Source organism: Oncorhynchus mykiss, chromosome 12, assembly GCF_057628025.1.
Source record: "Oncorhynchus mykiss isolate SJ-2025 chromosome 12, ASM5762802v1, whole genome shotgun sequence".
In the NCBI taxonomy this organism is placed as follows: Eukaryota; Metazoa; Chordata; class Actinopteri; order Salmoniformes; family Salmonidae; genus Oncorhynchus; species Oncorhynchus mykiss.
In genome coordinates, this window is record NC_143033.1 from 8,580,001 (window position 1) to 8,598,686 (window position 18,686).

The 18,686-nt window shown below is 43.6% G+C and overlaps 1 protein-coding gene across 1 annotated transcript in view; it reads left to right on the top strand.

Annotated features, from left to right (window-relative positions):
• Window positions 1-18,686, top strand: part of scarb2b (scavenger receptor class B, member 2b) — a 65,033-nt gene that overhangs the window by 16,189 nt on the left and 30,158 nt on the right. The window contains exons 2-6 of the mRNA XM_036936807.2: window positions 3,276-3,433; window positions 10,854-11,001; window positions 11,089-11,280; window positions 11,734-11,825; window positions 14,773-14,892. Coding sequence (XP_036792702.1) covers window positions 3,276-3,433; window positions 10,854-11,001; window positions 11,089-11,280; window positions 11,734-11,825; window positions 14,773-14,892 — 710 coding nt within the window. The remainder of the gene's footprint in view (window positions 1-3,275; window positions 3,434-10,853; window positions 11,002-11,088; window positions 11,281-11,733; window positions 11,826-14,772; window positions 14,893-18,686) is intronic.

Here is an 18,686-nt window from a genome sequence, read left to right on the forward strand (position 1 = left end):
AACCTGACTCAGTTACACCAGCTCTGTCAGGAGGAATGGCCCAAAATTCACCCAACTTATTGTGGGATACTTGTGGAAGGCTACCCGAAACGTTTGACCCAAATTCAACCATTTAAAGGCAATGCTACCAAATACTAATTGAGTGTGTGTAAACTTCTGATCCACTGGGAATGTGATGAAAGAAATAAAAGCTGAAATAAGGAATTGTGAAAAACTGAGTTTAAATGTACTTGCCTAAGGTGTATGTAAACTTCAGACTTCAACTGTATATATATATATATATATAGATAGTTGTTAATCATATAGTAATACCAACTTTCAGGGCCAGTTTCCTGGACACAGATAAGCATAGTTTTGGACTAAAAATGACTTTCAATGGATATTCTCTGTTGAGCTTGCTTTGTGGTCCTGGACTAGGCTTAGTGTGTGTTCCGGGAAACTGGCCCTAAATGTGTAGAATATAGATTAACACAAGATTATTCTCAGCGTGCAAAACTGGTGGAAACATCATTAAAACCAATTAGTTTACAACCAGAGCTGGTAGTAACCAGGTAGTAACTTGGTTGTAACCAGGTAGTAACCAGGTAGTAACTTGGTTGTAACCAGGTAGTAACTTGGTTGTAACCAGGTAGTAATCAGGTAGTAACCAGGTAGAAACCAGGTAGTAACTTGGTTGTAACCAGGTAGTAACCAGGTAGTAACTTGGTTGTAACCAGGTAGTAACCAGGTAGTAACCAGGTAGAAACCAGGTAGTAACTTGGTTGTAACCAGGTAGTAACCAGGTAGTAACTTGGTTGTAACCAGGTAGTAACTTGGTTGTAACCAGGTAGTAACCGGGTAGTAACTTGGTTGTAACCAGGTAGTAACTTGGTTGTAACCAGGTAGTAACCAGATAGTAACCAGGTAGAAACCAGGTAGTAACTTGGTTGTAACCAGGTAGTAACCAGGTAGTAACTTGGTTGTAACCAGGTAGTAACCAGGTAGTAACCAGGTAGAAACCAGGTAGTAACTTGGTTGTAACCAGGTAGTAACCGGGTAGTAACTTGGTTGTAACCAGGTAGTAACTTGGTTGTAACCAGGTAGTAACCGGGTAGTAACTTGGTTGTAACCAGGTAGTAACTTGGTTGTAACCAGGTAGTAACCAGGTAGTAACCAGGTAGAAACCAGGTAGTAACTTGGTTGTAACCAGGTAGTAACCAGGTAGTAACTTGGTTGTAACCAGGTAGTAACCAGGTAGAAACCAGGTAGTAACTTGGTTGTAACCAGGTAGTAACCAGGTAGTAACTTGGTTGTAACCAGGTAGTAGCCAGGTAGTAACTTGGTTGTAACCAGGTAGTAACAAGGTAGTAACTTGCCGTCATTTCATCCTCTTTATCTGTTGGTGTGGGTTAAGATAAGGTGAGTGATAGCCATGACAACATGCTGGAAAACATTCAACAGGTGCACAGACACACACACACACACACACACACACACACACACACACACACACACACACACACACACACACACACACACACACACACACACACACACACTTTGTTATTGTCTCTGACCTCGGCATAGCAGAGTCAGACCATTCCTCACATCACCTCATGGCAGGACAGAGGGTTGTCTCTCAAATGGCATCCTATCCCTTATACTGTATAGTGTACTACATTTGACCATATCCCACTGTCAAGGGAATAGTTTGCCATTTGGGACAGATTCAAGCTCATTACTGAAACCACAGAACTCAGCAGCAGGCCCTCTTTGTGTGGTAAGCCTCTGAGCATGGCAGGCAGGCTTATTGGGTAACAGCGAGAGCTGGTTCTGCATTCCAAATGGATCCCTATTCCCTATGTAGTACATTACTTTTGACCGGCGCTCATAGGGACCAGTGCATCCATAGGGCATCTGGTTAAAAGTAATGTACTATATAGGGAATAGGGAGCCATTTGGAATGCAGACCTGAAGTGTTTTGCAACTCCACAGCTTCTATCTGGGTCACTGTAGTAAAGGGTCACCACAGGTGACCTTGGCCAGACCAGAACAATGCCTTCCAACACTTTAGAGACGGCTGTGTAGCAGCAGGACTGGCGTATGATATGAACAACCTTGGTTTCCACCTCTAGCAACATGCCTGTGTAGAATAAGTATGTCCTCGCTAATGAAAACATCAACGCCTACATGTTTCCTCCTGCCCCAGCAAATGCTGTGTCTTTGTTGTTGTGGAAAGTGGCTTAGAAATAACAAAACTGTAAGCATACTGGTATGCTATAGGTGGAGAGTTAACTTCTCATCTTCCACGCTGGAAGCCTCCAGTCTCTGTTCCCCTTCTATTTAAGATGACAGGCACATTGTCCCAAGCTACTCAGCTGGACATTTTGTCGTTGGAGAGGCTGAGAGACTGATCTCTTAACCCCTCACACGCCACCCCTTCCTCAGGCCCCCTGGTGGCTTGGGTCTTTGTCCCTGTGCTGGGGTCTTTGTCCCTCTTTCTCCCCACCCCTTCTCTCTCTCTCTCTCTCTCTCTCTCTCTCTCTCTCTCTCTCTCTCTCTCTCTCTCTCTCTCGCTAGCTCTCTCTCTCTCTCCCCTCTCTCTATGTGCTCAGCCCTGAGGAATGTGTTCTGATCATGAAGATCAGTGCCATGAATAACGGGGTGGCCAATAAACTCACTAATCAATCACATGATCAGTCTCTACACACACACACACACACACACACAAACACACACACACACACACACACACACACACACACACACACACACACACACACACACACACACACACACACACACACACACACACTGTTATTGTCTCAACAGGGTTGGAGAGCCTTGCCATAGACAAAGAGAGGGTCTTTCCTATTCATCTACGCCTTATGGTAGCCCCCCCCATCCTTCCCTCTCCCTCTATCCATCCCCCCCCCCCCCCCTCCATCCCACATCCCCAACTCCCCAGGCAAGCATGTTTTTGTTCTCCTGTGAGAATTAATTGCATGCAATCCTAAACCCTCATTCACTATTTTCTATAGTATTCTTTTTGAGTGAATGTCTCTTGTAAATGCCGAGCACACACAAGATTTGGTTCTGGTGTCCGAGATCAAGAGAAATGGAATTTAGAACAGAAACCTGATCAACCAAACAATTCTAATCAACCTGAATGATATCATAAAGAACACTAATGTCGTCCACCAGCCGTCTCTCTCTGTCCAGCATCTGTCTATAGATTGGGAGGGGGGGGGGGGACAAGGTGAAGAGAATACTAACTGATGTGGTTCTGTTTCTAGGAGATAACTCTGACAGAGGGTAGTCGTGTGTTTGAGACGTGGAAAAACCCTCCTCCTCCCGTCTTCATGCAATACTTCTTCTTCAACGTCACCAACCCAGATGAGTTCCTGGATGGAGCCAAGCCTGTCGTCTCTCAGGTCGGCCCTTACACATACAGGTAGGACTACGCACCTAACAGGTACTTCCTGGATGGAGCCAAGCCTGTCCTCTCAGGTCAAAGTGAAAAAAGTACCCAAATGGTAATACCTGAGTAAAAGTAAAGATACCTTAATAGAAAATGACTCAAGTAAAAGTGAAAGTCACCCAGTAAAATACTACTTTTACTCTGTATCTGTTTTTAAATATACTCAAGTATCAAAAGTAAAAGTAAATCCTTTCAAATTCCTTTTAAGCTGCAATACGTCATTTTTTGGGTGACCCGACCTAACTGAAAAGAGGAGCGACCCAGGGATGTGTGTGCTTTGTGGACCTTCAACAGAATGTGACTGGCAGAATGGGTGTTGTATGTGGAGGATGAGGGCTGCAGTAGATATCTCAGACAGGGGGAGTGAGGCCTATGTGTCACGTGTGTTCCCTCTAGGTCACCAGGCTGCTCGTTATGGCGCACACCTGTCACCATCGTTACGCGCATCAGCGCATTATGACACTAACCTGGACTCCATCACCTTCTTGATTACCTGCCCTATATAAACTCAGCAAAAAAAGAAACGTCCTCTCACTGTCAACTGTGTTTATTTTCCGCAAACTTAACATGTGTAAATATTTGTATGAACATAACAAGATTCAACAACTGAGACATAAACTGAACAAGTTCCACAGACATGTGACTAACAGAAATGGAAAAATGTGTCCCTGGTCAAAATCAAAAGTAACAGTCAGTATCTGGTGTGGCCACCAGCTGCATTAAGTACTGCAGTGCATCTCCTCCTCATTGACTGCATCAGATTTTCCAGTTCTTGCTGTGAGATGTTACCCAACTCTTCCACCAAGGCACCTGCAAGTTCCCGGACATTTCTGGGTACCCTCCGATCCAACAGGTCCCAGACGTGCTCAATGGGATTGAGATCTGGGCTCTTCGCTGGCCATGGCAGAACACTGACATTCCTGTCTTGCAGGAAATCACACACAGAACGAGCAGTATGGCTGGTGGCATTGTCATGCTGGAGGGTCATATCAGGATGAGCCTGCAGGAAGGGTACCACATGAGGGAGGAGGATGTCATCCCTGTAACGCACAGCGTTGAGATTGCCTGCAATGACAACAAGCTCAGCCCGATGATACTGTGACACACCGCCCCAGACCATGACGGAACCTCCATATCGATCCCGATCCAGAGTACAGGCCTCGGTGTAACGCTCATTCCTTCGACGATAAACGCGAATCCGACCATCACCCCTGGTGAGACAAAACCGTGACTCGTCAGTGAAGAGCACTTTTTGCCAGTCCTGTCTGGTCCAGCGACGGTGGGTTTGTGCCCATAGGCGATGTTGTTGCCGGTGATGTCTGGTGAGGACCTGCCTTACAACAGGCCTCCAAGCCCTCAGTCCAGCCTCTCTCAGCCTATTGCGGACAGTCTGAGCACTGATGGAGGGATTGCGCATTCCTGGTGTAACTCGGGCTGTTGTTGTTGCCATCCTGTTCCTGTCCTGCAGGTGTGATGTTCGGATGTACCGATCCTGTGCAGGTGTTGTTACACGTGGTCTGCCACTGCGAGGATGATCAGCTGTCCGTCCTGTCTCCCTCTAGCGCTGTCTTAGGCGTCTCACAGTACGGACATTGCAATTTATTGCCCTGGCCACATCTGCAGTCCTCATGCCTCCTTGCAGCATGCCTAAGGCACGTTCACGCAGATGAGCAGGGACCCTGGGCACCTTTCTTTTGGTGTTTTTCAGAGTCAGTAGAAAGGCCTCTTTAGTGTCCTAAGTTTTCATAACTGTGACCTTAATTACCTACCGTCTGTAAGCTGTTAGTGTCTTAACGACCGTTCCACAGGTGCATGTTAATTCATTCTTTATGGTTCATTGAACAAGCATGGGAAACAGTGTTCACACCCTTTACAATGAAGATCTGTGAAGTTGTTTGGATTTTTACGAATTATCTTTGAAAGACAGGGTCCTGAAAAAGGGACATTTCTTTTTTTTCTGAGTTTGTCACTCCCTTTGGTTCCTTCCCCAGGCGTTCCTTCCCCAGGCATTCCTTTCCCAGGCGTTATTGCAAATCTAATGGCCTGATCCGTAACTACAGAAAACGTTTGGTTGAGGTTATTACTTACTGCCAAAGGAGGGTCGACCAGTTATTAAATCCAAGGGTTCACATACTTTTCCCACCCCGCACTGTGATTGTTTACACGGTGTGTTCAATAAAGACATGAAAACTGATAATTGTTTGTGTGTTGTTAGTTTAAGCCGACTGTGTCTGTAATGCGATGCTACTGGTGGCAGAGAAGTCAGGCGAAGGAGAGCAGAAACTAATTTACAACCGCTGTGTTTAATATCCATAAACCACCGTCAACAGAATCAATACAATAAACGGGTCAAATAAAAGCCAGTAAATACCAGCATACCGTGCACAAGCACTACAACAAACAATTACGGCCAAGGACATGGGGGGGGGGACAGAGGGTTAAATACACAACGCGTAATTGATGGAATTGGAACCAGGTTGTGATGGAAGACAAGACAAAAACCAATGGAAAATGAAAAGTGGATCGGGCGATGGCTAGAAGGTCAACGACCGTCGACCGCCGAACGCCGAAGGCCAAACGCCGCCCGAACAAGGAGAGGGACCGACGTTCGGCGGAAGTGTCTATTGTTGTGACTTAGATGAAGATCTGATCAAATACGATGACCAATTTATGCAGGACTTACAGGTCATTCCAAAGGGTCCACATACTTTTCCTTGCCAATGGACATTCCTCCCATTAAACCAGACTAATGCACTTCTCATGCCTCTACTGTAACTGATGATTATTTCTATGTTTCGGCCTCGTATGGTTCTCAATCAGAGGCAGGTGTCATTAGTTGTCTCTGATTGAGAATCATACTCAGGTAGCCTGGGTTTCACTGTTGGTTTGTGGGTGATTGTCTATGTTAGTTGCTTGTGTTCAGCACAGTTCTCATTCTAGCTTCACGGTCGTTATTCGTTTATTGTTTTGTATAGTTTGTATTCAGTGTTCAGGGCTTACTTTAATTAAAAACTTCATCATGAACACATACCACGCGGCATTTTGGTCCTTACGACGATCGTGACACAATGTTTAAAAGAACCCATCAGTCCTTCTTCTTGAACATTAGCCTCCTACTGTTCAACTTACATAAACTTGGAAATGACTTTTACAGTGCCTTGCGAAAGTATTCGGCCCCCTTGAACTTTGCGACCTTTTGCCACATTTCAGGCTTCAAACATAAAGATATAAAACTGTATTTTTTTGTGAAGAATCAACAACAAGTGGGACACAATCATGAAGTGGAACGACATTTATTGGATATTTCAAACTGTTTTAACAAATCAAAAACTGAAAAATTGGGCGTGCAAAATTATTCAGCCCCCTTAAGTTAATACTTTGTAGCGCCACCTTTTGCTGCGATTACAGCTGTAAGTCGCTTGGGGTATGTCTCTATCAGTTTTGCACATCGAGAGACTGACATTTTTTCCCATTCCTCCTTGCAAAACAGCTCGAGCTCAGTGAGGTTGGATGGAGAACATTTGTGAACAGCAGTTTTCAGTTCTTTCCACAGATTCTCGATTGGATTCAGGTCTGGACTTTGTCTTGGCCATTCTAACACCTGGATATGTTTATTTTTGAACCATTCCATTGTAGATTTTGCTTTATGTTTTGGATCATTGTCTTGTTGGAAGACAAATCTCCGTCCCAGTCTCAGGTCTTTTGCAGACTCCATCAGGTTTTCTTCCAGAATGGTCCTGTATTTGGCTCCATCCATCTTCCCATCAATTGTAACCATCTTCCCTGTCCCTGCTGAAGAAAAGCAGGCCCAAACCATGATGCTGCCACCACCATGTTTGACAGTGGGGATGGTGTGTTCAGCTGTGTTGCTTTTACGCCAAACATAACGTTTTGCATTGTTGCCAAGAGTATCCAATCGAATAAAACTCTTGAGTCACAGGTTTCTTGAAAGTTGACATTAGTATCTGCTATGCCAACCCTATCTCTCTCTATCTCTCTCACCATGATCTGGGCCTGTGTTAACGTTCAACGTAACGTTCATAATAGTCTCTATATTGTGCACAGTTAGCTGTCCTCCCTCTCCTACAAGCTATCTCCTGTAAAAATATACAGTGGGGCAAAAAAGTATTTAGTCAGCCACCAATTGTGCAAAAAAATCCTACAATGTGATTTTCTGGATTTTTTTTTCTCATTTTGTCTGTCATAGTTGAAGTGTACCTATGATGAAAATTACGGGCCTCTCTCATCATTTTAAGTGGGAGAACTTGCACAATTGGTGGCTGACTAAATACTTTTTTGCCCCACTGTACATAGAGGAATGGTATCATCAAATCCAATTTTATTGGTCATTTTATTGGTAACGGCTGTTAGTGGAAGTAGGTGATGACCAAGGTGCAGCGTGGTAAGTGTTCATGATTTATTAGTCGAACTGAACACTGAATAACAAAGAGAACAACCAAAACAGTTCTGTCTAGTGCAGACACAAAAACAGAAAGCAACTACCCACAAAAACCCTGTGGGGAAAAGCTACCTAAGTATGGTTCTCAATCAGAGACAACGATAGTCAGCTGTCCCTGATTGAGAACCATACCCGGCCAAAAACAAAGAAATACAAAAACATAGAAAAAATAACATAGAACGCCCACCCTAGTCACACCCTGGCCTAACCAAAACAGAGAATAAAAGCCTCTCTATGGCCAGGGCGTGACACATACACATGGTTAGCAGATGTTATTGCGAGTGTAGCTTCTAGATCTAACAGTGTAGCATTATCTAACAGGTAATATCTAACAAATCCACAACAAAACCTAATATCTAACAATTACACAACAAAACCTAATACACACAATCTAGTAAAGGAATGCGATAAGAATATATAAGTATAAAATATATGGATGAGCAGTGACAGAGCGGCTAAGATGCAATAGTAAAGAATAGATAGTGGAGGATACAGTATACAGTACATACATATGAGATGAGTAATGCAAGATATGCAAACATTCTTAAAGTGGCATTATTAAAGTGACTAGTGTTCCATTTATTAAAGTGGCCGATGATATCAAGTCTGTAGATAGGCAGCCGCCTCTCTGTGCTAGTGATGGCTGTATAACAATCTGATGGCCTTGAGATAGAAGCTGTTTTTCAATCTCTCTGTCCCAGCTTTGATGCACCTGTACTGACCTCGCCTTCTGGATGGAAGAGGGGTGAACAGGCAGTGGCTCGGGTGGTTATTGATCTTTTTTCCTACCTGTGACATCGGGTGTTGTAGGTGTCCCCCAGAGAGGTCCCCCAGAGGTATCATCCCCCAGAGACTATCATCCCCCAGAGACTATCACCCCAACCTTAATTTATGAGTCTTATGTAAACATTCTGTCTCAAAGACAGGCCTCGTATGTACCTCGTCTCCTGCTACAAATACATTTGCACATATAGCATTCCATCTAACCCATAACACAATAGTCTCTATTTAGTCCATTTTTTAAAGTAGATCGCCATTTCATCGTCAATGATGAGAGAAGTGGGTTACTGCTGTTAATGCACCAAAGGACGCTCTCTTAAACAAATGCCAACGTCCATGGCTAGAGCAAAAAACATCAGTTTTACAGCAGGCACACTTGATTTCAGGATAATCTGGTTTCTTAACCTAACCTAATTACCTAGTCAGGATAATCTGTCTTCTTGACCTAACCTAATTACCTAGTCTGGATAATCTGGGTTCTTAACCTAACCTAATTACCTAGTCTGGATAATCTGGGTTCTTAACCTAACCTAATTACCTGGTCAGGATAATCTGGGTTCTTAACCTAACCTAATTACCTAGTCAGGATAATCTGGCTTCTTAACCTAACCTAATTACCTAGTCTGGATAATCTGGTTTCTTAACCTAACCTAATTACCTAGTCTGGATAATCTGGGTTCTTAAGCTAACCTAATTACCTAGTCTGGATAATCTGGGTTCTTAAACTAACCTAATTACCTAGTCTGGATAATCTGGGTTCTTGACCTAACCTAATTACCTAGTCAGGATAATCTGTCTTCTTAACCTAACCTAATTACCTAGTCAGGATAATCTGGCTTCTTAACCTAACCTAATTACCTAGTCTGGATAATCTGGCTTCTTAACCTAACCTAATTACCTAGTCTGGATAATCTGGCTTCTTAACCTAACCTAATTACCTAGTCTGGATAATCTGGGTTCTTAACCTAACCTAATTACCTAGTCTGGATAATCTGGCTTCTTAACCTAACCTAATTACCTAGTCTGGATAATCTGGCTTCTTAACCTAACCTAATTACCTAGTCTGGATAATCTGGCTTCTTAACCTAACCTAATTACCTAGTCAGGATAATCTGGCTTCTTAACCTAACCTAATTACCTAGTCTGGATAATCTGGGTTCTTAACCTAACCTAATTACCTAGTCTGGATAATCTGGCTTCTTAACCTAACCTAATTACCTAGTCTGGATAATCTGGTTTCTTAACCTAACCTAATTACCTAGTCTGGATAATCTGGGTTCTTAACCTAACCTAATTACCTAGTCAGGATAATCTGGGTTCTTAACCTAACCTAATGACCTAGTCTGGATAATCTGGGTTCTTAACCTAACCTAATTACCTAGTCTGGATAATCTGGGTTCTTAACCTAACCTAATTACCTAGTCTGGATAATCTGGCTTCTTAACCTAACCTAATTACCTAGTCTGGATAATCTGGGTTCTTAACCTAACCTAATTACCTGGTCAGGATAATCTGGGTTCTTAACCTAACCTAATTGCCTAGTCAGGATAATCTGGGTTCTTAACCTAACCTAATTACCTAGTCAGGATAATCTGGCTTCTTAACCTAACCTAATTACCTAGTCAGGATAATCTGGGTTCTTAACCTAACCTAATTACCTGGTCAGGATAATCTGGGTTCTTAACCTAACCTAATTGCCTAGTCAGGATAATCTGGGTTCTTAACCTAACCTAATTACCTAGTCAGGATAATCTGGCTTCTTAACCTAACCTAATTACCTAGTCAGGATAATCTGGGTTCTTAACCTAACCTAATTACCTAGTCAGGATAATCTGGGTTCTTAACCTAACCTAATTACCTAGTCAGGATAATCTGGGTTCTTAACCTAACCTAATTACCTAGTCTGGTTTATTCGATTTGTGATGGAATATGTTGAAATAAGTAAGCATTATATTGCAAAAAGTGGATGTTGGGTAAATTTGGCAGTTGCTTTGTCAAATTGTCCAGGCCCAAAGAAAATGTGACGTTTGTAGAGACTGACTTTCCCCTTGTCTGCTCTTGTCTGCTCTGTTCCAGGGAGTACAGGCCCAAAGAAAATGTGACGTTCGTAGAGACTGACTTTCCTCTTGTCTGCTCTTTTCTGCTCTGTTCCAGGGAGTACAGGCCCAAAGAAAATGTGACGTTTGTAGATAATGGGACCAGAGTGTCTGCCTACCAACCCAAGACATTTGTGTTCCTGCCAGAGCGCTCTGTAGGTGATCCTGATGATGACATGATCACAACCATCAATATCCCAGCTGTGGTGAGTAACCGGATTTTCAGTGTTTTCACGTTGTGCTGAGTAAACAGGGTTTTCAGGTTCAAATCTCCCCCCCTCTCCCTCCCTCAGGCGGTGATGAACAAGGTGAAGGATAGTTTTTGGAAGAGTTCGATGGTATCTATCTGGATGAATTCACTTCATGTCGGCATGTTCATGACGCGCTCCGTCAACGAGCTGCTGTGGGGCTTCAAGGACCCTCTGCTGTCCCGCATCCATCCCATGAACCCAGAGATCGACGAGTACTTTGGCCTCATGTACAAGGTAGGTGTCCACGGAGTCAATACAAAATGAAGAATTTGACCTACTCAGTTCCTCACTAAGGTCTGTAAATAAGTTTTTGGTTAAGTTTTCACCTACTGTAGCCTTGGGGCGGCAGGGTAGCCTAGTGGTTAGAGCGTTGGACCAGTAACCAGAAGCAAGTTCAAACACCCAAACTGACAAGGTACAAATCTGTCGTTCTGCCCCTGAACAGACAGTTCAGTTCCTAGGCCGTCATTGAAAATAAGAATCTGTTCTTACCTGGTTAAATAAAGGTCAAATAAAAAGGAGTTGTTGGACTTACAGAACATGATATATTGTCAATGGTCACTGCAACCTGTTGTGTCTGCTGGGGGTTGCCATGGCCACATAAAGTTCTGTGTGGTGATTAAATAATAATTTGAGAAAATAAAATATGCGCTTTAAAAGGATTTCCATTCTTTTCCCACTCTGCAGAAAAATGGAAGCAATGATGGTGAATTTGTTTATCATACCGGGGAGGAGGACTTCATGAACTACGGCAGGGTAGCCACGTTTAAAGGAGAAAGGTACCGGAATATATTGGCCCACGATGACACACACGTTTCTGTGTTGTAACTTAGATAATAGACAACGTGACGCTCACTCACAGATCATTCTTTAAAAAAAAGTGGAGAGCTGGATCCTCTTAAGGAAGTGACTCCAAAAGATAGAGGATGTGCAGGTTACAACACAGCACTAACTGTCTGCTACATTACATACTGTACCTGCACACCAGAACACACCCTAGATTAACACTTGTATTTGATGATGAGAAACCCATGATTGAGTAACCCTCTTGTGTAAAAGACTGGAACAGAACAGTCCACCGGTTTCCTAAGACCTTCTACATACTGCGAGAGAGTAACAGAGGACAGGGCTTGCATCCCAAATGGCACCCTATTCTCTATGTAGTGCACTACTTTTGACCGGAGCCCCCTATTGGCCCTGGTTCAAAGTAGTGCCCTGTATAGGAAATTGGGTTCCATTTGGAATGTGGACCAGGAGTCTGCAGCACCAGAGAGAGAGAGAGAGAGAGAGAGAGACTCCCCAGAGGCCCCTAGCCAGAACACAGAGCCATGTGACTGCCACATTCTGATATTTGGCCGCCCGTTAGAAAAGACTCAATGAGAACTCCTCGTTAGCTATCTTCTCACGTCCTGCTAGAGTGTCCGTATCTACGCAGGCAGCATCTTTTCCATACCTCGCCTTTGATTAGATTGTTGGCTTCAGACTTCTAAACTTGAAATGTGAAATATCCTTGTTCATGGTACAGAGGGAGAGAGAGAGAGAAGGGAATGCAGAACTTTTACGCTCTGTCGGAACATGTTATTGTTAGACATCGGGTATCGTATGGAAAGGAAAAAGGGAACACAGCGATTAACTTCTGGTGTAGAAACCAGACTATCTGTAGGATGTTTGTATATCGTGAGGTCAATTCAGGTTGGATATGAACCAAGGGAATGTACTGAGTAAAGGAAAAGCATTCACATGGTTGCGGCCACTCATAATGGTGGAGAGCTGTGGAGTAGTGAGGCATGAGGCACGAGGTCAGGTCAGGTCACATGGTTGCGGCCACTCATAATGGTGGAGAGCTGTGGAGTAGTGAGGAATGAGGCACGAGGTCAGGTCAGGTCACATGGTTGCGGTCACTGATAATGGTGGAGAGCTGTGGAGTAGTGAGGCACTAGGTCAGGTCAGGTCAGGTCACATGGTTGCGGCCACCGATAATGGTGGAGAGCTGTAGAGTAGTGAGGCACGAGGTCAGGTCAGGTCACATGGTTGCGGTCACCGATAATGGTGGAGAGCTGTAGAGTAGTGAGGCACGAGGTCAGGTCAGGTCACATGGTTGCGGCCACCGATAATGGTGGAGAGCTGTGGAGTAGTGAGGAATGAGGCACGAGGTCAGGTCAGGTCGCATGGTTGCGGCCACCGATAATGGTGGAGAGCTGTGGAGTAGTGAGGAATGAGGCACGAGGTCAGGTCAGGTCAGGTCAGGTCAGGTCACATTAAGAGAGAAGGAATAGTTCACATCACTTAACATCCTGCCTATATATACCACACCTAAAGTGGGGTGTATATATAGTTGTGCTGGTGGAAACATGTCTTTGTCTGTTCAGCTGTCTGACCCATTGGGTGAATAAACTTGGTTCAAGCTTTCCCTAGTTGACCGTTAGGTTCTATTACAGAGTTTAAAAAAACTAACAAGGTAAAGCACAAACGCGTATTAACATTCTATCTCAAGGCCATCAGACTGTTCAATAGCCATCGGACTGTTCAATAGCCATCAGACTGTTCAATAGCCATCGGACTGTTCAATAGCCATCAGACTGTTCCATAGCCATCAGACTGTTCAATAGCCATCAGACTGTTCAATAGCCATCGGACTGTTCAATAGCCATCAGACTGTTCAATAGCCATCAGACTGTTCAATAGCCATCGGACTGTTCCATAGCCATCAGACTGTTTAATAGCCATCGGACTGTTCCATAGCCATCAGACTGTTTAATAGCCATCGGACTGTTCAATAGCCATCGGACTGTTCAATAGCCATCAGACTGTTCAATAGCCATCGGACTGTTCCATAGCCATCAGACTGTTCCATAGCCATCAGACTGTTCAATAGCCATCGGACTGTTCCATAGCCATCAGACTGTTCAATAGCCATCGGACTGTTCCATAGCCATCAGACTGTTCCATAGCCATCAGACTGTTCAATAGCCATCAGACTGTTCAATAGCCATCAGACTGTTCAATAGCCATCAGACTGTTCAATAGCCATCAGACTGTTCAATAGCCATCGGACTGTTCCATAGCCATCAGACTGTTTAATAGCCATCGGACTGTTCAATAGCCATCAGACTGTTCAATAGCCATCAGACTGTTCCATAGCCATCAGACTGTTCAATAGCCATCAGACTGTTCAATAGCCATCAGACTGTTCCATAGCCATCAGACTGTTCCATAGCCATCAGACTGTTCCATAGCCATCGCTAGCCGACTACCACCCAGCTACTCAGAGGCTGCTGCCCTATATACATAGACATGGAAACACTGGCCACTTTAATAATGGGAACACTGGTCACTTTAATAATGTTTACATATACTGCTTTACTCATTTCATATGTATATACTGTATTATATTCTACTGTGTGCCTGTAATGCCACTCCAACATTGTTCGTCTTAATATTTATATATTTATTATATTTCATTCTTTTACTTTTAGATTTGTGTGTATTGTTGTGTATTGTTAGATATTACTGCACTGTTGGAGCTAGGAACACAAGCATTTCACTACACCTGCAATAACATCTGATAAATATGTGTATGTGACCAATAACATTTGATTTGATTCAATACATTGTTGGATAAGTCACATAAACCTAAACAATCAAACATGGGGCTAGACGGTGCTTAGACGGCATTAGATTCTTCCTTTAATTGAGTAACATTTAGAAATAAATATTGTGTTTCAGTAAACTGAGCCTGTGGACGTCTGAGCAGAGTAACATGATCAACGGCACAGACGGCAGTGCCTTCCACCCCCTGTTGTCCAAGACGGAGAGACTGTACATCTTCAGTCCTGACCTGTGCAGGTAGGCTACAGCGCAGAAAACTGAGTACGCATCATGTCAGAACGAAAAAGATGAAAACACTATGTGAAAGGTCACTAAAACGCACCCTTTTAAAACAGGAGGTTTTTGGGAGTCGATTCCATTTCAATTCAAGTCAATACAGGAAATATTGCTTTTACAGTGCCTTGCGAAAATATTCGGCCCCCTTGAACTTTGCGACCTTTTGCCACATTTCAGGCTTCAAACATAAATATATAAAACTGTATTTTTTTGTGAAGAATCAACAACAAGTGGGACACAATCATGAAGTGGAACGACATTTATTGGATATTTCAAACTTTTTTAACAAATCAAAAACTGAAAAATTGGCCGTGCAAAATTATTCAGCCCCTTTACTTTCAGTGCAGCAAACTCTCCAGAAGTTCAGTGAGGATCTCTGAATGATCCAATGTTGACCTAAATGACTAATGACGATAAATACAATCCACCTGTGTGTAATCAAGTCTCCGTATAAATGCACCTGCACTGTGATAGTCTCAGAGGTCCGTTAAAAGCGCAGAGAGCATCATGAAGAACAAGGAACACACCAGGCAGGTCCGAGATACTGTTGTGAAGAAGTTTAAAGCCGGATTTTGGATACAAAAAGATTTCCCAAGCTTTAAACATCCCAAGGAGCACTGTGCAAGCGATAATATTGAAATGGAAGGAGTATCAGACCACTGCAAATCTACCAAGACCTGGCCGTCCCTCTAAACTTTCAGCTCATACAAGGAGAAGACTGGTCAGAGATGCAGCCAAGAGGCCCATGATCACTCTGGATGAACTGCAGAGATCTACAGCTGAAGGTGGGAGACTCTGTCCATAGGACAACAATCCTTTTATTGTATATTGCACAATCTGGCCTTTATGGAAGAGTGGCAAGAAGAAAGCCATTTCTTAAAGATATCCATAAAAAGTGTTGTTTAAAGTTTGCCACAAGCCACCTGGGAGACACACCAAACATGTGGAAGAAGGTGCTCTGGTCAGATGAAACCAAAATTGAACTTTTTGGCAACAATGCAAAACGTTATGTTTGGCGTAAAAGCAACACAGCTGAACACACCATCCCCACTGTCAAACATGGTGGTGGCAGCATCATTGTTTGGGCCTGCTTTTCTTCAGCAGGGACAGGGAAGATGGTTAAAATTGATGGGAAGATGGATGGAGCCAAATACAGGACCATTCTGGAAGAAAACCTGATGGAGTCTGCAAAAGACCTGAGACTGGGACGGAGATTTGTCTTCCAACAAGACAATGATCCAAAACATAAAGCAAAATCTACAATGGAATGGTTCAAAAATAAACATATCCAGGTGTTAGAATGGCCAAGTCAAAGTCCAGACCTGAATCCAATCGAGAATCTGTGGAAAGAACTGAAAACTGCTGTTCACAAATGCTCTCCATCCAACCTCACTGAGCTCGAGCTGTTTTGCAAGGAGGAATGGGAAAAAATTTCAGTCTCTCGATGTGCAAAACTGTTAGAGACATACCCCAAGCGACTTACAGCTGTAATCGCAGCAAAAGGTGGCGCTACAAAGTATTAACTTAAGGGGGCTGAATAATTTTGCACGCCCAATTTTTCAGTTTTTGATTTGTTAAAAAAGTTTGAAATATCCAATAAATGTCGTTCCACTTCATGATTGTGTCCCACTTGTTGTTGATTCTTCACAAAAAAATACAGTTTTATATCTTTATGTTTGAAGCCTGAAATGTGGCAAAAGGTCGCAAAGTTCAAGGGGGCCGAATACTTTCGCAAGGCACTGTATATAATGAAGTAGAATTGCCTCCCCCCAAACCCTGCAAAATAATATCATAGGTCACTGGAACTTCCACGACACAACGTCTCCCTGTGGTAGAAGGATCCCACGAGAATGTTGTCTCTCAGTCCAATGGCCTGATAGAGCTCTTCTCGTGGTTGACTTTTCAGCTGGTTAGGAGGATGTGAGTGCTGATAAGGTTAGTGGGACATCAGAGCAGAGTAACCAGTGCCTTCCATCTCCTGCTGTTCAAAAGGGAATGAGTCTTCACCACTTACCTCTGCAGGAACAGTACAAAGTACACAATTCAGATTATGTCTGAACAAGAACAGATGCTTTCCTTAAACGTTAGGATTTGGATAAATTCAAATTTCCCGATTGAAAGCTTATACTTCATTCATTGAAATGTTATTGACCCCAAAACAACTGTATACCAAAGGCTACTGAAAACAAATGTACCACTTTTAAGTTTCCTGTTCAGTACAGTTTCGCTGTGTTAAAAGGATCTCTAGAACAGCGACGTTTCATATTGAGCAAATGGCCTGTGTTCTTCTGACCTTTCACATAGTTAGGATGCGAGTGCTGATGAGGTAGCGGGTTATTCTGGGCCCCTACAACCTCGCCTCAGCATAAGGGGAAGTAATATTTTATTAGTGTCAGGGGAATAATGTGTCTCACATGACAGGGATCTTGTGAGATGGTTATCATCATAACATCCTGGTAACTTGCACACTGCTACAGCTATCTTTACCTCCCTTTGGCCTTCGTCCAGCTAGCTTTACCTCCCTACGGCCCTCGTCCAGCTAAACTTTACCTACCTATGGCCCTCGTAAAGGCTAGCATTACCTCCCTACGGCCCTCGTCCAGCTAAACTTTACCTACCTATGGCCCTCGTCCAGCTAGCTTTACCTCCCTACGGCCCTCGTCCAGCTAGCTTTACCTCCCTACGGCCCTCGTTCAGCTAGCATTATCTCCCTACGGCCCTTGTTCAGCTAGCATTACTTCCCTACGGCCCTCATCCAGCTAGCTTTACCTCCATACGGCCCTCATCCAGCTAGCATTACCTCCCTACGGGCCCTCATCCAGCTAGCATTACCTCCCTTACAGCCCTTGTCCAGCTAGCTTTACCTCCCTACGGCCTTCGTCCAGCTAGCTTTACCTCCATACGGCCCTCATCCAGCTAGCTTTACCTCCATACGGCCCTCATCCAGCTAGCATTACCTCCCTACGGGCCCTCATCCAGCTAGCATTACCTCCCTACGGGCCCTCGTCCAGCTAGCTTTACCTCCCTACGGCCCTCGTTCAGCTAGCATTACCTCCCTACGGCCCTCATCCAGCTAGCATTACCTCCATACGGCCCTCATCCAGCTAGCATTACCTCCCTACGGGCCCTCGTCCAGCTAGCTTTACCTCCCTACGGCCCCCGTCCAGCTAAACTTTACCTCACTATGGTCTAATATAAATTTGTAGGATGAGTATTTATTCTAGTGAGCTCCGCCCCGAAACAATACCCAGGGTTCTTTGCAGTTAATTTGCCATGTTCCATTTCACATCTACTATTTTGTTAATTTAGTAGACATTCTTATCCAGAGTGACTTGCATCAACTAAGGTGTTAAACAACAACATATCACAGTCACAGCAAGTCAAATGTTTCTGTAACTGTTACTGAGAACGCTGTTTGGGCCAGCTACTTACAAATGTATTTTTTTGTATTTTAAAATACAAAATACGTGTATTTTAATTCAATATATTATTTAATTAATATTATTTTGCTACATTGATCTTTATGGTATTTTTGATCTGTATTTACCATCTACCATCCCTGAGTGTATGTTGACACACCCAATTAACCTCTTTGTATCTCTATATGACTTTTCACCTAAATATATGAGACTCTCCCCTTGTTGTTGATTGGTGGAGTATGTGGGTGGGGGGGGGGTCGGTCTATTTTAGCTGGGAACCTTGACCTAAAAAAACAGGGACATGGTGACTACTTGCGAACTTCCTCCCCCCTTTGT